Genomic DNA, 22,805 nt, shown 5'->3' with positions numbered 1-22,805 from the left:
TCTGAGTTTATTGTGTCTTCCGTACTTTGGGTCAAATTTTGACCATCTATATGACTAACAAAATATAAAATATATGCTACAAAAAGTATACTGTTGACTTTGTATTCAATATCAGTGTAATGTTTGTGACACAGTTTATATTTTAGTAGTTAAATCTATGGTCAAACTTTAACCCAAAATGTGAGGGTGCCTAATAAACCACGACGGAGGGAGTAGCCACAAAAAACAACCAACAGCAACTACAACCACACACTCGCTTTGCACTAGCCAAAAAAAGAAACAGTAATCAACTGAAGGAAGTCCCAGCAGAAAATCCATAATCACAAAGTTACATTGTCCACCAACAGAGGTAGAAATACATCACCATTTGAAACATCAACTTTGGCATAGAACACCACCGTAGGACACATTCATAGTAGTAGTACTTAAACAAACACTAAAACAGCAAAGCTACTGCAGAACCCCAGGAAGCCCCAAAGCTGTGGCATTCCAAGTTACTTGCTGAATAAATCAACTTCTGGGCTTCTCTGCTGATGAACAAAGCTTTCAATACTGTTAGTCATTTCCCAAAGCAGCAGTTAGTTCTGTGAGCAAAACATTGCAGCAAAATTGGTTTCTTACGTCTCCCCCTGGCTGACCTCCCCTTGCATCAGTAGTATTGTTTCCTTGGGTTGTTCTGCAGGAAATAGCACAACATATGAGACAAAAGTATATAACAAATCATTCATTAAAGAAGGTCATGGCTTGGCTGGGCAGTATACCAGTGGGTTTGGCCTATGGCGGTAGCCTAGCATCATTCGCTTCTTGTATTGCTCGTAGATGTCATCTTCAGATGACACCTCACCAGGTTGGATAGCACCAACACCAAGGTGGTCCTGTTTCACATCTCCAGCCATAATGGGATCTGCACGGCCACTTCTCTCGCTGCCAAGACCCTCACCTGCACAATAAACTACATTTAGCACCTACAACTGAATTGAGTACAATTACCATAGGATTAATTAGGTCACTGAGCAGAAGTGTTCAACAGGGGGGAGGCTAGCAGGAATGCATGCAGACGTAAACTTAACAATTCACAAGCTACCCAAATGGATTATTAGGAATACAGGATTCATTGTTTCATTTGATTTTCTTGTTATAAAAGAGAATCCAACAGGCCAAGTAAGATCCTAATGCCAAACAGGCATTTACTAGAACTGGAGCTTTGGTGTTTAGTTTTCAATTTGAGGACTAACCTTCCCTCCAGCCCATCTTAGACAGAAGCTTGTGCCCAATATTATCGGCCTGAATCTTAGCCTTCTCTGCAGCTTCTTTGGTAGCCTTTTGTGCTGCAGCATCATTACAGCGTGCCATGAACTTCTCGAGTTCTTCTTGTGGAATGAAGTCCCCCATGTGGTGTCCCTTCTTAGGAGGACCTGGAAAGAAAGAAAAGATGAATAGTAAATAAAGTCTCTACAACCTTCCATCAGAGCGACGAACAATAAATGTGAAAAATGTACCCTGAATAAGGCATGGAGGTGGTGGCATTTCGTCTTTTGACTGCCTTGGTGGTCTCTTCCGTTCTTCCTGTGCAGCTTTCTTCATGTAGAATTCCATCAATGCTACTGGATCTGAGGGTGCAGACATACTTTGACCACCTGTAATAACATGAGACAGCATCAACCAACTAAAATTTACAAAACAGAAAAAAGGATCGAACTGCTAGATAAAAGACATATCATCTTCTGAAGAAAACTATAATGTAGGATGATAACAGGATACAGAATTCAGTTGTTCACATAAAGGAACATCATAATATGTCCATTCTATGCATTAGGCCACACGAATACTACAGTACAGAGCATGCCAAAAACTCAGAGAAGAAAATCCGATGACAATTAACTGGCGGAGCAGAACTGCGAACTCAAGAAAACATTACGTAACATGCGTACCCAACCCTGGAATAGTGTGGAAGCAATCAAACCAGACTAGCACGCAAGCTTAAGAAAAGGGAAGTGATCCACAGACACCTCAAGTAACTTACCATGACTAGATGAGCTTCCCTGGGAAGAACTACCTTCATATGCACCATATAAAGCAGAAGCAGGTGTTTGATAGTTAGACCTTTGTTCAAATGAGCTTCTCTGTGCACCAGTATGTGCTATGGAGCTTGCAGTGCTTGAATTAACTGCATTTTACCAAGAACATATGCCATCAGAACTTGCATAGATGATAAGTGATACCAAAAGTAATGATATTGTCTGGCACGAACCAATTTTTGAAGCCTGAGCATCCTTTGTTTGAGCATGCACCTTTTCCTCTTCAGCAAGCTGAGTCTCGTAATATTTGTAGTCTGAACAGTTCTTATCAAACAGAAACCTGCAAATAACCAAAGGTTAAGAGTTTATTATTGCAACAGTTAATGATACAATTTTGATCTCCAAATTTAATGTAAGCATTTTCTTTTTTTTTGCGTTGATAAGCAAAGCTACGGCCGTCATACTTGAATGGTGAATCTCCAGGATTCTTCTGGCGTGTAATATCCTCGAACTGTCTCCCATTTTTGGCAACAAAGCTTGCTAATTTGTCAGCAACCTGCCTCACTGTCATATCATTTGGTGGTGCTGAGGCTGCATGTACTTAAGAACTCATTAATATCAAGCGCGTGAACAAGGGAATGCAAATTACTGCAGTAGCAGTAGCGCCATATTTCCAACCCTTTCAATCAACATCCTTCCCAGCCATGTCGATACAGTTAATCTATAAGCTGCAGCCATAAGAAAAACCAAAACCTTCACAACTTTCTGCTGCTAATAGCATTTGGAACATATTACAGGTGCTGAGAACTGATGTCCATATTAGACAAGCTACTAAAGTATGGATGGCTAGGCAAAAGCAGAGTTTCACTGGTAGTGTGCAATGTAAATTGATTTTATTAGTTAAATAATAGGAGTTGGAGCATATTACAGATGCCGAGGACTGATGTCCATATTTGACAAGCTACTAATTTATGCATAGCTAGGCAAAAGCATAGTTTCACTGGTGGTGTGCAATGTAAATTGATTTTATTAGTTCAATAATATCAGTTGGAGCATATTAGATGCTGAGGACTGAAGTCCATATTTGACAAGCTACTAATTTATGCATGGCTAGGCAAAAGCAGAGTTTCACTGGTGTTGTGCAATGTCAATTGATTTTATTATTAGTTAAGTTGACAGGTAAGATTAAAATACTATGATGATTAAAATATCAGATAAGCAGTGTATCTTTGTAAGTATTGCAATTCTCAGGTCAAGAGCCAAGAAACAACTGTTTTTTGCACCAACATGTTTAGCTCAGAATAAGTTCATCACATTTGAGACAATCTTGATCACAATTGTGCACATGTGCATATAGAAGATACAACATCTCTAATGTTCAAAAATATTTGTCAAAATTAAAGCCCTTATAGCTACTACCCATGGTAAGGGCATATGATCTCAGAGAGTATTCATAAGAAAGAAATACAGTAATAGCAGCAAATGAAACAAAATGATTACCAACAACCCTAGCTGGGGCAGCAGCTGAGGGAGCATCAATGGACTTGTGCCGCTTTGCATGATCCCCCCTCTCCACACCAGCAACGTCGTCTTCGTCGTCCTCATCGGCTCCAAACTTGACAGGCACAATGGGGATCTTGTTCTTCTTGAGGCTAAAGGCCAGCTTCCCACCCGACAAGACCGAGCCAGCCTTCTTCACCTCGAGCGGCCTTTTGTTTGCCGCAATGACAAGAGGCGTCTTGGGGTTGACAGGCTTGGCCGGCGCAGAGGAGACAGCGCCAGCGGCGGCGGGGGCCACGGGCTTCTCCTTGTCCTGCATCTCCTGCTGCATCTGCTTGAATCTCTCCATGAAGGAGCCGTCGTTGGCGAAGAGGCCCTTATCCATGGCTACACAATCCTTTAAGCTCCAATCAAGACACCACCATGGTGGTCACACAAAAGCTAACAGGTCTACCGAACATATAATCCACCGAAATAAACCCTAGACGCATGCATGCATGCGATCATCCCTATTTATTTACTTCCGGAAGGAGGGGAATCTAGCCTCCCCCTCAGACAAATTCCAACAAATTTATAAATCTACAAGCAACGACCGGCCGATTCAGCCGAAACTTGGCGTGCAAAAAATGGGGGGAAATTCATCGACGGAGATGCGAGGCCTCGAATCGCAGGATCGGATCGGGCGGGAGGGCGGATGGCAAGGGGGAGTTACCTGATCGAGAGAGACCGGACGGGGGAACCAAACCCTAGAAGGAATTTGGTGCGATGGGTGGGGGTGGGGAATCGGGGAGGAGAGAGAATATGACGATGGAATGATGCCGACTCGGCTCCGCGTGGGTGGGAGAGGCAGAGACAAGTCGGGTTCCAGGCCCGGGCCGCCGGCCTGCGTCGGTGCAGCCCAGCAGGCCCAATTTGTAGGCAGGCCGGGGGTCCAAAACGCACCCTCGCCTCGTCTGGAAGCAAACCGAAACCGACCGGCCTTCCCCTCTCGCTCTCGCGTCTCTCGGCGGGCGTTCACTCTCCGGCGACGCCGACCTCCCGTCTCCGGCGACCGGCTGCCGCCCCGCCCTCCCTCTCAACCGGCTCGGCGGTGTTCCATAGCCTGCCATGGTGAGTTCCTTTTCCCCCACCCCCTTCCTTCAGCCTTGCGCACCACTTGCCGCCGAATTTGGTCGGGGCAGCCACTGGGTCCGTGAATCGGCTGAACTGGAAGTGAAGCCCCCTCTTGCTCGCGAGGTACTTGGGTTATACACTGAGAAGTCTTAGATTGGAGAAGTCGGTACATTTCGGGCTGTGAATCTTCCTTCCAACACTAGGTTTTCCATTATCACGCTGCCGGCCATCGTATTGAAGGTGCATTTTGCAGCTTACCGCCATATAATTCAGTTTAGCGTAGCACACGTGCTGCCTCGGCAAATCTCAGACTGTCAGTTGCTTGTGGGTCACTGGGTATGCTGCTGGGTGCAGTTGGGGTTTACAATGCCATGGGGCTGTTGGGACTACATTCCCTACGACGAATTTGGAATTGCGGTGACCTTTTCTTGTACTGTATCTGCAAGCATCTTTATATACTGTAAATAAATGGATGATGTTTAGCTGATTATTTTCCATATCGTGTTTAGTCGAAGAAGAGGGGCCTTTCCTTGGAGGAGAAGCGGGAGCAAATGCTTCAAATATTTTACGAGAGTCAAGACTTCTATCTGGTAAGATCTTCTGTGGAGATTTCGTTATACTATTCTACCTCAGTATAGCAAGATTAGCTGTTTGCAGTGACTGCTTTTTGTTCGGAAGCAACAAACTCATGGGTTATTTTCTTTCTGGTGCTAATGTGGAAGTTTTAGCTTGAAGATGGACCGACAGGTCTTTTATGTAGTTTAATTATACTTTGGAAAGTTGGTGATTGAAGAAAGCTAGTGATATGCCAGATGCCAAGCTAATTTCTGCAGTTCATTCCTGTTTTCGCTCTATGTATTGATTTTAAACTATCAAATTGTCACCTCCATCTTACATTATGTATTTTGCACAAGAAATCAGTATCTGTTTCCAGCTACTCTTCACCATTAATACCTGAACCTACAACTGTTTATATTAGTGCTAGCAGTATGTATAATACTCCAGAGTTTAGGTTAAAGTTGTAGGTTTAATATGCACATGCAGTGTCATCAATATTACACTGATGGTTAAAGTTTAGGTTAAAGTTGTAGGTTCAATATACACTGATGGAGTACTATATACAACTATATACCAGTGTCATCGTGCTTTGATGAACTGTGTTCAGTGTACTTAAAGTCTCATTCAGGCATGCCGCCTTTTGGTTTTTGCCTTACAAACACTCATTAATATGTACAGAGTTATTTTTTCTGTGTAGACTGTTCAATATGTTTTGGTGTTTCATAAATCTCTAACTCTCTTTGCCCTTTCAGCTTAAAGAGCTTGAGAAGATGGGTCCTAAAAAAGGAGTGATCAGCCAGTCTGTTAAGGATGTTGTGCAAAGCCTGGTGGATGATGATCTTGTCTTGAGAGACAAAATAGGAACTTCTGTAAGTTCTTCTGCTTATCAGTTATTGTAGAATTTCTGCTTATATGTTTGTGTAGCATGAATGGGAAAAGAATAATTGTCTTCACACTTCCCGGTCATGTAGCTATTTGCATATAGGATATGCATTAAGTTGATCTATCTTTAATTCACAAAAGGTTTATTGACTTATCATGTTCTTCAATGATTTAGTTAAGATAATACGTTCTTCAAGATATTGTGCATGAGTCGAACATACTGTAACTTTGCATGTTGTGTGCATCACAAAGAGAGGGCATGCCAATTGTTTGTTTAACTTACATTATCATCCATGTGCCTCTAGTTTCTAGTTTCTGAACTTATTAGTATCCTTGCAGGTGTACTTTTGGAGTCTTCCCAGTTGTGCCGGAAATCAGGTATTGCTATGATAAAGTGAACTCTGCTCTTCTTTCATTGCATAATGTCATTATTAAACTTTGACTTTGCATGTATGTATGGTTGGACTTTCACGACAACCGACAACGCATAATGATACGAATTAAGTCCATCACCTGTAACTTCTTAAGAGCGACTTATAACAGTGGTGCAGAGTAGAAAAATCTCAATAAATTAGTACTCTTTCTAGTACACTTTCGTATCCTTGTTGATCATTAGATGTTAGAATAGAGATTCAGGCTGATCCTCTTCTTTGAATTTGTTTTTAGCTGAGGACTACCTACAACAAGCTGGAGTCTGATCTTTCAAACTCTAAAAAACGTTACATGGAGCTTCTTGAGCAGAGAGATGACTTGAAAAGAGGCAGGGAAGACACTGTAAGTTGTTCTCCATCTCCTCTATTGAGCTGTGCAAGAAGGATGTAGATCAACTCGTGTACATTCCTCTAGGATGAGAGAGAAGACGCTTTGGAGGAGCTGAAGGCTGTAGAGCTACGCCATAAGAAGTTAAAGGTTCATTTACATCTGTTCATCTCTTAATTAGTTCTTATCAGTGCCATGTGCTGCTCAACAAATTCTGTACTCATTTCAGGAAGAACTAGCTGCCTATGCTGATAGTGATCCATCTGCACTAGAGGCGATGAGTATGAGATCCATCATTCCTCATTTTACCATGGGCGTTGGCACTTGGACATCTATTATTGTTTTGATACATCACTCTGACCATGTTTCCATGCAAACATCCCATTTCATCTAAGTTCTTGCAGTAAATTACTTTATTCTAAACTGTATGGTGATGATTGCAGAGGATGCTACTGAGGTTGCCCATTCGGCAGCTAACAGATGGACAGGTACTAGTAATTCCACTTGTCAACTTCGTGAGAAGTTCATATGCTTTCGGCTTGCCTATCATCACTTCGGCTAATATCATGTTGAATGAAACTTCAGACAACATCTTCACTTTGCAACAATGGTGTTCAACTACATTCCCGCAAGCAAAAGAACAGCTTGAACACATGTACAAGGAGGTATGTTTTCTGCCCTTCTTGGGTCGATATACGATTGAAATTTGGAAAATAGAGAGATGGCATGCTGTTACTTGACTTCTTGGGTCGATGTACGATTGGAACCAATGATTCATAAGCATTGCTTGAAGCTTGGAAGAATCAACAGTTTGTAGTTAGTAGAATGCTTGAAGCTTGGAAGAATCAACAGTTTGTAGTTAGTAGAATGCTGCTTGGACATTTTCATTGGTACAGTACAGAGTGGATTGACATGGTTCTGGGCAAGTGCAACAATAACTATTGATGAGCATAAAAACATTCAAATGGATGAAACCATAAATATAGCAAACTTAAGATCACCCGCCTCATTGATATTACTATATTAGCAAGTAAATTATCATGCATGTACAGTAAACCTTTATTATCCTTCAAGTCCTTGCTAGCCACAGCTAGATCTTTTTTGCCGGTCAGCCAATATATTTCTTCTTGTTAACTACCTACACAACGTTCTGGCACTCTTTCTTTTCGTAAAGTAATATTACTAAGAGTGTAACATGATGGTTATGCTGATTATGTAAGGCTGCGGTACATGAACACGCTAGAATTTGCTGTATGCTTGCCATTTGGGCTCTAGAACAGGGGCGTAGACACCTGAGAAGAGGAACGGGGCAGCCTCCATTGCACTGGTGTCACTGTCATCTACTCCCTCTGTCCCATAATATAAGAGCGTTTTTTACACTACATTAGTGTCAAAAATGCTCTTATATTATGGGACGGAGGGAGTACTAATTAATACTCCCTCCGATCCAAAGCAAGTGTCGCAGTTTTGAACTAAGCTTAGTTCAACCTTAATTCAAAGCTGTGACACTTACTATGGATCAGAGGGAGTATTAAGTATCACATATTTACAAAGGAATTTGCTCTTGGCCATTGGGTCAGCTGACCCCAATAACCCGATAGCTAACTTTGGATCAGCTCTATAACTATGAGCCAATAAACCATGTCCATCTGTTATTTGTTCTTGCAGCTTATCTCTCCTATAATAACATAACAAACTTATGACTGCCATCAGGCATAAAAAAGGCTGCGACTACCCATCTTCATGGACTAGATGTGGCTTGTGCCATGTATCTTTTATCCATGGAGTAGTGGATCTACGTGAGGCATTGTGTTTAGACCCCTCAAAGCTGCTTGCCCACTTAATTGTGAAGCCCTTTTGTCCAGTAGAGCTCCTTCACCGTATGTGTTCAGCTTGCTCGATTTAAGTGTTTAAGAAACTAAGAGTAAAATGGCATGCCTTGCTCCCGGGCATAATCAAATAGGACACCAGAATTCAGAAGCTCCTGCCATCCTTTTACTAGTTTGTGCTTGCTAGGAGATAGAAACATGTGTATAAAGAATTGAATGTTTCGAAGGTGAAGATAGAGTAGTTTTGATTGATTGATTTGATTGATGTCGCACGTAACAACTACTAATAAAGTTTGAGATTTTTCTTCATCTTGGGGAGAAGCGTGGGCTTGTTTGCATCCTCAGCAATCCATATCATCATGTCCTCGACAAGACGATTTTATTTCAGAAACCGGTTCTGCTTTCTTCTGATGTGTATTGTCGTGAAATTTCAGGTGGGCATAACTGAAGACTTTGAGTATCTGCAGTAATGCTCGACAGCCTGCATATGCCCTATTGCATCATCGTGTGCAGTCTCCCTCAGCACGTGGTGTTGGATCTAGAGTAGTTCACCCAAAATTGGTGAGAATCACCCGTACCGTCGGCTATTTAACATTTGAGCAGATGATGCCATTATTGCACATGTTCTGTTATGTAGAGGTGAGATGCCTTGCCTATCATTGTCGTCAGGAGAGAATGTTCACTACGTTAAAACGGTGCTACAAGATGAATTTGGCACATGCATTTAAGAGATTAGTAATCTGACGAGGAAGAAAAAGAAGGATCTGAAATAAGAAGAGACTTGTATGACACGTAACTAACGCCACCTTGCGAAAGGTAGAACGGCACAGGCCTCTCTTATATTCTAGTATAATGGAGGACGTTCCCGAATAGAAATAGGCCTTTCTCTCCAATATTCTTTCGCACCCTGGCCGCAAGAATCTGAATTTTGTCTTTTGCGTTGTTGTCATGTTTGCTCGGTTACTAGTTTTCTAAGGCTACATTAGGAGTAGTATTCTACGTTAGGAGGGAGTACCTCCTAGAAAAAAAAAAACCGTTATCCATTGTTGTGACCATTTGAGGCTTAGTTTTGCTAAGGCACGTGAGGGCTTAGTTTGTTGTTGCTGTTGTAAGCTATGGTCTAAGCGGCCGTGGAAACCGAAAGCTGGTTCTTCGTAAGCACAGTCATCGTATTTTATATATATGTATAAACAAAATTCTGTTATCAAGTTACAAAGGGGGCAAAAAAGGTGGCTAACCACCCATTTTTGCAGTAATTCGCAGTAATACGAAACAAATACCGGAGCTGTTTTTGACTTTGACCTCGTTGCCCACCATGAATTACTAGTACATCAGGAAGATACTGCACGGTTTTGCAAGCATCGCAGATAGACAAAGACCGTGTCATGATGGAATTTCTGAACATTCAGCGCTTTGACATTTGTTCTCAGAGAACATTCAGTGTCTCGTGCTGAAAATAACACCAGGCTTAATTATTCATTTCGATCCTCTCCTGTGGGGGTGACTTTCTCGCTGGTCTCCATCAAGTGTTAAAACTTAAAAGTTCAGAGAGCAAGTTTCCGCATGAGGGGTTAACAAGCGAATTTCACTGGTTCTTCCCTTAGAAAAAATGACATGCGAATTTTGTACTAATGGAATCTTATAGTAGATTTTCCTATGGTGTCATTTAGACCGTAGGTTGGCAAAAATAAGCTCTGTGATATGAAAAATAGTGGGAACAGTTAGGAAGTACTCCCTCTGTTCACAAATATAAGATGTTTCTGGATATTTCAATATGGACTACATACGGATTGAAATGAGTGAACGAACACAATAAAACGTTTCTATATACATCTGATTCAGAACGAAGTTAGAACATCTTATATTTGTGAACGGAGTGAGTAATTTCCTAGCCGTGTGGTAGTTGGTTCATATATAATTTTGCCTCATGTCAGTTTTTCTAAAGAAGGCGTGGCTTGGGTATAGTCTATACAACCACATGTTAGCAGGGTTTTGGTTCCTTCTCGGTCTCATGAAAAAGAGCACTGTCATTGTAAGATTGCAGACAAACTGTACTACAGAGGTTGCTAGCTTGAAACGTACGCCTTCCGTGCAATCCAGCCTATTCATATGTTGCAACCATACTGAGTACAACCTTGAACCTTGCTTTCATTCAGCCTATTCATATGTTGCAACCATACTGAGTACAACCTTGAACCTTGCTTTCATTCAGCCTATTCATATGTTGCAATCTGTACGCCTTCCTTGCAATCCAGCCCATACTCCAGAATAAGGTCAGGAGGGGCTTTTCGTGAAACCTGGGAACTATGGTATATAATTGTTTGATTGTTCTTCTTTGGATTTTGTAAAAAAAAGTCATGTGCGTGCTACTATAAATCCGAGGAAATAACATGTCATTTTTTGTCCAAATATCTGGAAATGAATATTTATGCGGATTATATAGTATGTATGAACATGAACATCAAGAGGACTAACTAATGTCGATGATAGTGTATAATTCCTCTACTAATTAATGTGATAATGTCATTTTATCCATAAATCAATATTACAGTATTTGTTCAATATTTGTACCACTATATTCTTAACCTACTAAGTAATTAAGGACTTACGTAAATTTTCATCTTCCCGCAGATAAATAAAGATATATATTTCTATAGATTAAACCGGTGCTTAATTGTCGACTCACCTATTTGGTTACTGTCTTTTAATTCCCCACACCTTTGGAAGAATTACTCATGCTTTGGAAAGTATTACCTAATGTTCTCTGTAGAACAAGCTTGATGTGGATGTGGTTGATAAATTGTAAAGGCAACTATGACAAGGATTGATAATACTATGGTCACTATCTAACAAGAATCTGTGATATACTTTTTGCGTCCTGAATCAACTAATGCAGTCTAGTTTCTTATGATGGGGCAATGAAAGAAGTCTATAGGGGCAACCAGATGAAGGAAGACTCACACTGAGCACAAAGAGTGATGATAAAGTGATAAAAGAGCGACACCCTCGAGAGGAATTGATGGGAAATCTGACATAGCTTTTGTCTGAAGATATACATGCAATAGTGTGTCATTGAATTTCAAGGTTTAGGTCATTTTTACACACTTGGAAAATTCTACGAGAGAGAACATAGAACTAAGAAAATATTGAAGTGTCAAAAATGACAAAGTCATTATCTTGGAATATCCATGAATATCCGGTTCAAACAATGGTGGAATGAGTGTAAAAATACACTCATCAACCTTGTTTTTCTTAACAATATTTGAATATTTAGACAACAAAATTACGAATATATTTGATTTCAGTATTTTTCAAAGTAGTTCACCAATTATTATCTCTCAAACCACCTGTATGCTCAAGAGGCAAGGGAGGTATTCATATAGCACCCACAGTATAATACTGAAGTCTTTCTCAAAAGAGTGAAGGACGGGCAGGCGATCATCCACATGTGTTGCCCTACAGTTGCTCACACCTTTAAGATCATCAAAGGCACTATATTTGCCTTCCGCTTCAGCAACTTTTCATATGAGATCCATCTGTGTATTAACCTTATATGATGCCACTTTTCAAAAGTTTTAGATGTTACTCCCTCCATTCCAAATTACTTGTCGTGGTTTTAGTTCAAATTTAAACTAAAACCACGACGAGTAATTTGGAACGGAGGGAGTACATGTGAAGTGCTTCTGCGGTACATGATTAATTTGGTGCTTGTATACTTTGGTACTATGATGTCAATTATATGAAATCATGGTGGGTATTTTGCTGCATATGAAATGTGTTGTGTGTTGAATATAGAATTATGGTGAATATTTGTTGGATATGAAATGTGAATTTGATTATTGTAACGATAAAATAATGAGCAAACAAACCTGCTATTCTGGTCATTGCATTTCACAGGGTTGCGTATATCAGAGTGTGTGCAATGAACACATGCAACACATACGATTATGACATAGACAACGTGTGCTGCTATGAACCAACACACACGATTTTGACATATATGTGACATTGTGTGCGATGGACAAACCAACACACACATTCCCTACAATAAAATCGTGTGCGATGAATAAAAACACATGCTAGTGCTTCTCCACGCGCGTACAATGAGGTATACAAACACACACGATTCCTACACAATAATCATGTGCGATGTACGATCTATCTCACACATACTCGTCTGGCTAAATGTATGTGATGGCTCATCCCATCACACACGTTTGCTACGAGCTTATCGTGTGAGATGGGTTCCCCTATTGCACACAGCTACGTAGCCCATATCGTGTGTGATGCGCCCCCCTATGGCACACCATGGCAAGACGACAATTCGCATATCGTGTGCGTTAGAGATTTTTAATCGCGTGCAATGGATGGATCTGCACTAGTGTCAAAAGGTTTAGGCTAGGAGAACATTTCAACCTCTACTCACTTTTGTGGGAAATTAAATAGTTGGTGAACATTTTGAACCTTTTCTCAAAAGTTTTCTTGGTGTCAGTTAGTTTCAGAATAAGTTACTAACCACTCAGCATGCTAATCAAGCAACTCAGACATATAATGCTACGACTTCAATGCAAACACCCGACAGACCATAGCCAACTCAATTTTGCTCTAGATGAACTTAAAATATCCAATAGTTGCTGAAAATCAGTTAGCTAGGAAGAAAAATGGTTGGAATCAAGTCACCACACTAATACCCTAGCATTCTTCTCTGGCTAGCAGCTAACACTGTATGTACACCTTACAAAATTAAGTTGCAAGTTTCACATGTGCAGATCGACCGAGAGCTGAACTCCCACACGTGCATGCACGCACACCCTCTCTCCCCAGTGTGCATGCATGCATATGCTGGACCTTAATTAAGCTAAATCTCGCAATCAATCGATCGCTGCTGTTGCTGTTCTTCTTCTACGGCGCCGGCGGGCCCTGCTCGTCGTGCCGTGGCCTGGCAGCCCAGAGGGTGCTGACGGCGCGGAGGCGGTGGAAGTAGTCGGCGATGGCGACGAAGCAGCAGCCGGTCTGTCGGACCGTCAGCATGCCGTGCAGCTTGTGCAGGGTCTGCTGCCTCAGCCCATCTGCCTGCAGCACACAGAAGGAAGAAACACTATTAGTAGTTAACTTGGACAATCATTCATGTACACTTGAACAGTGGTAATCGAGAGAAAACGTCGACTTCCGAACGGTTCCATCAAGTGGCAACACATAAGATCATGTGGGAGATGATAAACTACGTATGGGCCGGTTCGATCGATCTGTCAGGATCACTCTATAATCAAGCTGCTGCTACTTTTTCCTGCACATTAATTCTGCAAGATCATGATGTCCCAACTTCTCCATCTTGTCATCCCCCAGTTTCTATGTTAACGTGCGTCCGTTCGTACGTCTGCAGCGTCTAGCGCACACGTGTGTGTGTGGATGGACGGGCGAATTTGACTTGGCGCAACGCGTCTGGCAGCTGCTGGCTAGCTAGGTTTCGCCCAACCTACATCCGTCCCGCCATGCCGTGCATGCTGTTCTCACCAACCATGCATGCATGATGACGCAGCGCACACGTGTGGATGATGCTGGCCGTACGTTCGTCTCACGTCCTAATTAGGGTCTGGTAGTGGGCCCCAGACGTGACGTACACATCACATGTGATCATATACTACGCACCTGCCTGACGATGGCTTCCATGGAGGAGATCTTGTTGAGGGCGAGGGACATGTGGCCCATGAAGTTGCCGCCGGCGGCCTCCGGGGAGGCGATGGTGTCGGAGAGGGAGTGCTGGAGGGTCCCCATGGTGTGGTTCAGCGACTCCTCCGTCTCCTGCACCCACCGCTGGAGGTTGTAGATTCCCAGGAGCTGCCCCTCTGACAGCGACTCCACTTGCTTCAACATTACCTGCATTAGTTAATTATTTATTAAGTTATCCATCATATAGAGTTAAGCGTATATCACTTTTGAATATTTAGCCCAATTAGTTGAGAGCATTTTTGAAATTATGGACAGTATATAATATGGTTTAGGTTTAGCTATATATAATGATCAGAAATTAGATGCCTAGCTTCTAAATATATATTGAAAACAAATATCTCTATTCTCCACAAAAATGGAGAACAAAAATATATATGGTCCATGTTGGAAAACAGAAATTAATGAGCTAGGTGCGCGTGTAGTGCATTTCTTTGAAGGAAAGTGTAGAGCACATTTCATCAACACATATACATGATTTACCCGTTCCATCTGGAATATGTATAGAGTAAGCTCAAAAAACACAACCTAATATATGCCGAAAAGTCCAAATGAAAAGACACTCAAAACTACGTGATGTTCTCTTTTTGAGAATCTTGTTGCAGGTGATCTTCTCGGGCCGAGTTTTATATATACACACGCTTCTAGGATATATGTGCCTACATATATACCTTCTAGAAGGTCAATGATATGGAAAAGGATCACAGTTAAGTGAGATAACATGATTAACATTTTTCTTTACCTAAAATCGCTGCATTTTTTGTTGTTATTACAAAATTATTATGCAGGAGATTGATGATTTGTGAGAAGACGGTGTGGAAAATAAAGTTAGACTGATGAATTCACACACGTGACCCATAACCGAACTGCTAAATATTTGGTATGTGCACTCTTTTGATCTAAATTTTCTCACGCCAAGCCGTATTTCCTTAGCTTGATATGTTTTAGGCTAGGTGTTTAGTCATTGTAGCCTGTTTTTCGCCGGTTGTGGCATCTTTAACTTTATTTACTTCGTTTCAGCTCCTTTGTGAGACAGTACTGAACCTCAGACTTTGTCTTTGTACTTTTATTAAATAAAATGGCTGCATGCATCATTCTGATGCACAAGCCGGGGTTTTTTCTCCTTTTCAAAAAAATAAAATGTTTTGGGCATTTGAATATACTGCTCGCTGGACAGTATAAACCACGTACAAAAGCAAGCATGATAGTCAGTTTCAAAGTCCATTTTTTATATACCTCTAACACGAAATATGTGCAGTTCCTGGTTTCAGCATGGCCAAGAATGTTATCTTTGTAGAATAAGTGAACGGCAGAAGAATCACTATGTGTTTTGGAAAACCGTCCCCATCACACATCTAACTTCTCCTACACATGTTTCTGTCCAATATTACCTACTCCCCAATCAATCCATTGTGTCTCAACAATGCACATGCATCCAAAAAGCTAACCTTGTTTTTTTTTCCTTCCTCAGTTTCAACTATTCCATCAAGTATATATTGGACCCTCTTAGCAAAACCTTTTCAGTTTTGGAATAAGTTAAGGGACCTCTGGAGTTGTTGACCATGTAATTAGAATGGGGAAAATTAAGATATGTTTTAGCTTTTCCAAAGCCGCCCTAGAGTTGCTGGAGAATGCAAGTAAGATAAGGGGCTCGTTAGCTAAAAAGGGTAAGGCAGATTTTATTAGAAATTTCTTTTTGATGGGAAAAAAAGTTGGAAGTGGTGACTCAACCTAACATGTCTTTAGGTTTACTACCACACGTACTCATCCCAAAATGTATGTTGTACTCGATGTTTGTCACAGAAAAAATGTACATAAATGAATGGAATTTTGAGGGGTGGGGGGGGGGGGGGGTCAGAAAAGTTAGGGATTTATGATTTTTGTGGTAAAAAATAGCTAGTACTATATTACATAACGTTTGTGTTTTAAAAATGCAAATAAAACTTTTAAGTGTATAGACCGAATTGATTCTTGCGTTGTCACAACAAGATCGAAATGTAATTGAAACAATCAACTAGAGACTGATGGCAGAAAATGGCCAACCCCAGGTAGGATATATAGTGTGGTAGGTTCGAAGTGGCATGCTTCTTGAGTGAATTGATCAAGGGAAATGAAATTAGGGTATTGTATCAATCAAGAATTGACATGTATGTATTGATATTTGAAGGATTAGCTGACCTTTTGAGAGGGGGGGGGGGGGGGGGGGGGATACCATATAATGAGGAAGACTCTTTCATCAGCTTTGAGATGATTAATTAGTTCTTCATATAAACAGGATCAAATAGCAAGAACTAAATTTGATCTGTCGCCAAAAAAATATGAAAACTAGAAACATAATAGCAGAGAATAAACTACATGCTTCCATCCCACTATATTGTTTGCAATGTTGTTCATATGTATTGCCTAGACCATGAGATACTTCTTGATAGTTTTGCACTATATGAGCTTGTTTGGTTAAAGGAGAGTAAGAAACAAAGTCATATTTTCAAAGAATGTTATTTTTGCAATCAGAAATTCCCATCTAATATAAACAAATGGATTTATAGCATACTGGTACAATACGGTATTTCCAGTCCCAATGGTAAATACATGGTTAATCATATTTGGCCGAGACTCTAAAAGGGAGTAGTAGGGGACTCATGCATGAACATTAGTCTCTCGCCTTACTATTAAACCTACCGCGGACCGAGCTTTTAACAAAGCTTAAAAGAGGAATAAGTTGACATGATATCAACTAGATGCACCATTTATTTTTTGGGAATTTTTTTAGTCTTTCTAGTTTGCATCCTAAATCGAAGGGAAGGCTTGTGATTATGATATGAGGTCACGGCCTGTTCGAGTCTTGAAAACAACCTTTTGTAAAAATGCAGGGAAAGGCTTCATACAAAAGACCCAAAGTGGTTGAACCCTTCCCCGGACCCTGCGCAAGCGGGAGCTACATGCAATGGGTTTCTCTTTTAGCTGCATCGCGGGATATGTCTAACTGCAGGGCTAAATCCACTACCATAATATTTATTGTGTTACATTTCCACATTCATGGATGGAGACAAGCCCCAAGATGATGGGTCTTAGGGCTGAAATATATTAGCCCATAATCCCATGAAAACCCTCTTTAGAAATTCAAAAGAATGAATTTTTTTCATAAATCATAGCCTACCCTCTCCTCCCCTTCTAAAAAAGGGACCAACCAGGGCTAGGCCTTGGTGGCATTTTTTATATAGAAGAAACAACATTAGCACTGCAGGGGAGTCGAGACTCGAACCCGGGTGGTTTGCGTGTGCGCTCCCGCACAACTGACCAACAGAGCGATGCCCTGCTCTCCCATGCCCCCTTTTGTTTGTGCTTCTCTGAAGCATCATGGTTGACGGCTCTTCCGCACAACCCGATCTAATGGATCAGGGGAAATCAACGCTCATGCTATTTGTGGTGACGCTATAACCAATGTCATTGTGACGTGGATGTGGGCAAGGTACTTATTTCACTGTACCTTCGTCTTCATCACCCAGACAAACAACATGAGGACACAAAAACCTAACAAACTAAACAAAGAATGCCACAAGCGCGAAGAAATCCACCTTCTCTCTTGCCACCCGAGGACTGAAGTTTGGTAGAGATAGAGATATACAAACATGAAGAGTAATTGCACATCAAAATCTGTTCCCACTTCCTCGTCGCTCATCAAGGGCCCACAATCTGACCTCCTACGCTTGCTTGCATAACCCCTCCCCCCCCCCCCCCCCCCCCCCACCCAGAAACCACCTGGTTGAATACATACACTAGCTAGGAAATACTACCCGGAACATGAGATTGAATTGGTAGGTCTTCCCTTGCAAAACAATCAAGCAACTGTGTGCATACCTTGATGAACTCTGTGGGCCGAAACCCACCCAACCAAAGGAAGCAACGCTCTGCGGGGCTAGCCCACACACCGCATAAGAGATGGAAAATGTCAGTCCTGGCAATCGCGGCCTTGAGGTTTAGCAACTCTTCATGATGTGCCATGGCACCACCGACCAACACCTGCACCTGGTTGTCCGGCGCATTGTCGTTCAACAATGCCCTGAGCTGGAAGATCAGCTTGCTGTGCTCTTCCACCCATCTCCCATACTCCACATCAAACATACCAGCTGCCCATCATAGATATCACATGGAATATTAGAAATAATATTGCAACACTTGTTAACCAAATGCATAATTAAAGACACATTTAGAGGATTGTTTTAATAATTCACAAAATTAAAGGGATTGATTGATTGATTGGTTTTGAGTGTCTCATTACCAAATGAAGGGGCAGAAGGAAGGCCTTGGTGGTGATCTCCAGCACCCAACAAGACACCCTGCAGTAGTTATTTTAGCATGGAGTTTGTCAGTTGTCACGAACTGATTCATAACTCTAGCTAGGAGAGTTAATCAAAAAATCAAGTGGTGTTTTCCGTTTTAGTTACCTGTACTCTTCCTGCTTGAACCTGTTGTTCGATCTGGCTTAGCCTAATCCTACTTGTCTCCAACTGTTGGATGTAAGCCTGAAGAATGAAGAGGTAATTACCTCTAATTAGTTCCTTACATAGTTACATATGCTGCATCAAGGCGTATGGTAGATGCACATTCTATTTCGGTTTCTGAACGTCCTGGATCTAGAAATATTCAAACAGCGCTTGAATAAAGAGTTCACTCACGATATACAAAAGTTATTTTCCTTAAATATATCAGGACGATGCATGAAAATTTGGTAGCATACAAAGCTTACTTTTCTGCTACTAAAGTAGTCTAATTTCTATATCTGCTCGCACACAATAATGAGGGATAACTGCCACAAACAACCATAGGTCTTGAGGTGCTATATTAGTTTGTAGAGCCAACCAGCCACGGCATGATCAGAATATATTGAACCAGGGAATATCGAAACATAAATAGCGATAACACTCTTGGAAAGTAACATAGTTCTCTAGCTAGTTGGTCTGTCAAGTTCAAGAAAATAAAGATATCCCTGAGCACATAAGTCTGAAAGAAAGAGCCAAAAACTGCTACATCACAAATCTCATTTAATCACTACTAGCAGACAATGAAACCCCATTTATTTAGTGAAGGGAAAAGTATAGTTGACTAATGGCGGTGTTAATTGCATATGAACAGCGTATACACATATGTTTGGACCTTAATTAATGCCACATGTATTAATGTATGTTTATGAAGACATCTACATACAGAAATATATGCATGCATGATTTGTTTCTTTAAGTTGTGGTGTTTCTTGGTTGACTGACTCACCTTCTTCCTGAGCCTACTTTTCCTGGCTGCCTCTCTATTCTGTGCAAGCCTCCTCAGTGTCTGCAACATGCACATATAAAATACACACACATGTCAAAGTCAAGAGTCATAACATATATATGCAGCTAGGGTTAACTACCATTTGTATGTATGTGTGTAGCCTGCCTGCCCTGTAGACAGTGACTGTTCACCCTCTCCTAATTAGTACTATTCTATAAGAAAAAGCTCTTCTAATTAGTTATGTTATTTTACCTTTAGACTAATTAAATTATTATTTTTCAAAATATGTACTAATATTTGACAAGATTTCTTTTTAGAAAGAAGGCCTAGGCCCGAATCAGTAGCCTAGCTAGTTTACCTTAGGGTCCTGTGTTCTCCTGCTCCCTTCCCTATCTGGGTCTGTGCTAGATGATGTTGCACCCTTCCCACTGCTGGTTCCTTCCTTCTGCAAGCCACATTTGTTACAAAAACATGTGAGAGAAAGGGGGGACATTTCTAGATATATTCTGCCTATACTTCTCTAGATAGGAAGGAAGAGATTGTAAAATAAGATACCTTGATGAGACTGGCACTGTTCTTGTTGTCCTTGGCTGAACCAGTCAGCAAGGGTGTTGCATTGGGGCCGCCGGCGGCACCTTGCAGCACCAGCTGCTGCTGTTCAGGCCTCTTTGGAGACGCCTGCTGCGGGTTACCGCCATTAGCAAGCATGGCCGCCATGACTGCGCCGCCATTAATCTACACTTACAAATATATCACCACCACGCCATGCATGACAAATCAATTAAATGAACCGTATGTATTGTGTAATTTGCGTGCATACGTACGCATATACGTACCTTTGCGGCAGGGTTAAGCGGCTCGGCGGCATGCATGGGCTGCGAGGGGAAGATGTTCAGAGTTTCTGCAAGTGGGAGTAGGATTGATTAGCAAGGTAATTAAGGGTGCTGCAACTCGTAGCTAGAGAGAGATAGAGAAAAAGATGTTGCGTGGTGCTTTGGAAGCTAGCTATAGCTAGAAATATTGAGCGAATGGAATTAATCCAGAATTAACACTAATCGTTCTTGGAGAAAGTGCTTTCCATCTTAAATACATGTGGTACTTGTAACGCATGCTTCTGGGGCTGCAATTCAACAGGGTGCATGAGAAGGCGCAAATGGAAAGGAATGTGTGAGAAGAGGAAAGAAGGAATATTTATAGCTTCTTTAAGATCAAGTTCTTGCAAAGGGGGGAGACAGTCTGTTACATGTCACACTCTTCACACAGGAAGAATTACCAAATCAATACCAAGAAGGAACACATCATCAGGAACAAAACACACGAAACCAACAACGAATTAGACACAACAAACCGGGTGATTAAGCATATGTATGTAGGTGGGTTTTTTCCGATAACTTACGTCGTTGTTCCTGAATCGACTGTGGGTCATGACCATCTAGGTAGAGAAATATTGCCGTTTGATCGAAATCTGCCATGTCGTAGCTCGTCGACTCCTTGCTCCTAAAAAGGAAATTGGATGAGGAAACAAGCAATAGTCGGTAGTTGAATACATCAGGAAGCAAGTAGGAACACAACTTTTCTTTAATGGAGCAGATAGAAGAGTCGGTGTGTGAAATCCATTATTTTTTTTTTGATCTTAGCTACTTGCTGAAAGGTACAAGGAAAAGAATTGTATCCTAATATTGGAAAATTTGTTGCCCTCTTTCCTTATCTCAGCCCCTAAACTATTTCCATGTCCCTAACTAATCACTAGATAAGTAATTTGACATAATGATCGAGAGCTGAACAGTTCCTCATGTATGTCTGTGTATGAATTCTTCAAAACAATCAAAAACCCAAACTCCACAAGATGTGAAATGACGGTAGAAGAATCTTGATCGTTTTGCTAATTAAACTAGTTACCTCTATGCATAGGCACACAAGAACAATTTCTTCGGTGACTGACAAAATAAAATTAAACCTAGAGAGGAAAGCGGGGGAAACCAAAAGTGAGAACAGAGAACTAAAAGGAACAAATATCAGTATGGAGTTGGTGAATTCCTAGCTATTCTATGGAACCAAACAAGCAAAAGTGTGCTGTTCATCTCTTTGCGTGGAGGCTGGGGGCCGGGAGACTCAAGGAGAGAACTCTGGAAAGGCCAAAAGAAGAGGGGAAAACGTATAGCTCGTGTGATCAACTTACATGGAGGAAGAGGCGATCATCGGCGGTGGCGGGGCGCTCCGGAAGCCCAGGGGGAGCTCCGAGGGTTGGTGATGGTGGTGATCTTCTTCTCTGATGCCTCCCATGAAGCCCTTATGAAGGCTCTGACCATCCTCCACCTCGTCTCTCTCTCTCTCTTCACACTATGCACATCTCTAGCAAAAGGATACAAAATCAGACATTAATTGCAACTGACTTCTGTTTGCACTCTTCTTTTATACTTGGCACCAAGATATAAAGAAAGGGCTGCAGCTTTTCGTCTGGAAGTCACCTAAAATCTTCCCCCTACTCCCCTTATCTTTTGACCAAGAGAGAAGAAGACTTTTAAGAAAGAGAGAGAGAGAGAGAGAGAGTTAAGGGTTGAGCAAATATTAGCTAGTCTGCATTAATTGGCAGATTGTGAGAAATTTTATTTCTACCATTCATAATTTGTTTTTCTCATTCTTAACACTTCCTATTCAAGTTTATATCAGTCTTGCCACTACATGTCTGCTAGTTTCTTTTTTAGCTAGTGATGTTGCGCCAAAATATTATTGGAGATAATTTATTTAATGAATATTTCCTCGTTAAAAGCGTATATATAAGATTTGGGTGGCGATGCGTGCGATCAGATAGGGATCGACAAAGAAGATATGAAGATGTGCCACCAATTGTAAAGAGGCTAAATCTCCTCCTTACTATAGCCTAATTATTGAGTGTGGTTTTCTGTAGGTTGAGCTATATGGTACCCCTTATCTTAGCCATCCATTTCGGCATCACGATCCGTGCAGGCAAATTTGTCTTTTTTGCTTCTCTCAAATGAAACAACATATAAACTTCAAACTTTTCAGAACAATAAAAAATTCTAGCAATAACATGGAAACAAACTTTTGGATTTTTTTTCATGTACTTTAAATGCTTAAAATAATCTTTTAATAAAAAAGTCTCATTTTGTATATTTATGTCAGACCAAAA

The 22,805-nt window shown here is 41.2% G+C and overlaps 3 protein-coding genes across 6 annotated transcripts; 1 reads left to right on the top strand and 2 right to left on the bottom strand.

Moving 5' to 3' along the window:
* Positions 1-291: 291 nt before the first annotated feature.
* LOC109776647 (SURP and G-patch domain-containing protein 1-like protein) lies at positions 292-4,394 on the bottom strand. Of its 4 annotated transcripts, none has more exons than XM_073500247.1 (10): positions 4,231-4,394; positions 3,519-3,905; positions 2,483-2,609; positions 2,252-2,358; positions 2,024-2,167; positions 1,500-1,637; positions 1,236-1,415; positions 762-940; positions 622-676; positions 292-530 (listed from the first exon to the last, which is right to left on the bottom strand). In XM_073500247.1, exons 2-9 carry the CDS (start codon positions 3,901-3,903, stop codon positions 650-652), a joined length of 1,287 nt encoding a protein of 428 aa, XP_073356348.1. In that variant the 5' UTR covers positions 3,904-3,905; positions 4,231-4,394; the 3' UTR covers positions 292-530; positions 622-649. The 4 variants fall into 4 exon arrangements, with proteins under 4 accessions (XP_073356348.1, XP_073356350.1, XP_020190893.1 ...); XM_073500249.1 differs by having other exon boundaries at positions 3,519-3,915; positions 4,231-4,337; XM_020335304.3 differs by having other exon boundaries at positions 292-676.
* A 72-nt stretch (positions 4,395-4,466) lies between these two features.
* On the top strand, positions 4,467-9,435 carry LOC109776645 (meiotic nuclear division protein 1 homolog). Its single transcript, XM_020335302.4, has 10 exons — positions 4,467-4,628; positions 5,141-5,221; positions 5,942-6,058; positions 6,411-6,449; positions 6,738-6,845; positions 6,918-6,980; positions 7,060-7,111; positions 7,274-7,318; positions 7,416-7,495; positions 9,094-9,435. Exons 1-10 carry the CDS (start codon positions 4,626-4,628, stop codon positions 9,127-9,129), a joined length of 624 nt encoding a protein of 207 aa, XP_020190891.1. The 5' UTR covers positions 4,467-4,625; the 3' UTR covers positions 9,130-9,435.
* Positions 9,436-13,240: 3,805 nt separating this feature from the next.
* On the bottom strand, positions 13,241-22,142 carry LOC109776646 (transcription factor TGAL7). The gene is made up of 11 exons (XM_020335303.4): positions 21,834-22,142; positions 21,051-21,151; positions 20,491-20,555; positions 20,210-20,389; positions 20,013-20,099; positions 19,655-19,714; positions 18,832-18,909; positions 18,666-18,723; positions 18,245-18,513; positions 14,309-14,536; positions 13,241-13,732 (listed from the first exon to the last, which is right to left on the bottom strand). Exons 1-11 carry the CDS (start codon positions 21,935-21,937, stop codon positions 13,562-13,564), a joined length of 1,401 nt encoding a protein of 466 aa, XP_020190892.1. The 5' UTR covers positions 21,938-22,142; the 3' UTR covers positions 13,241-13,561.
* Between the last annotated feature and the right edge of the window lie 663 nt (positions 22,143-22,805).

Source organism: Aegilops tauschii, chromosome 5, assembly GCF_002575655.3.
Source record: "Aegilops tauschii subsp. strangulata cultivar AL8/78 chromosome 5, Aet v6.0, whole genome shotgun sequence".
Taxonomy (NCBI): Eukaryota; Viridiplantae; Streptophyta; class Magnoliopsida; order Poales; family Poaceae; genus Aegilops; species Aegilops tauschii.
Note: the sequence above shows the minus strand (reverse complement) of the source record. Positions and strands in the feature narration are given on the sequence as shown.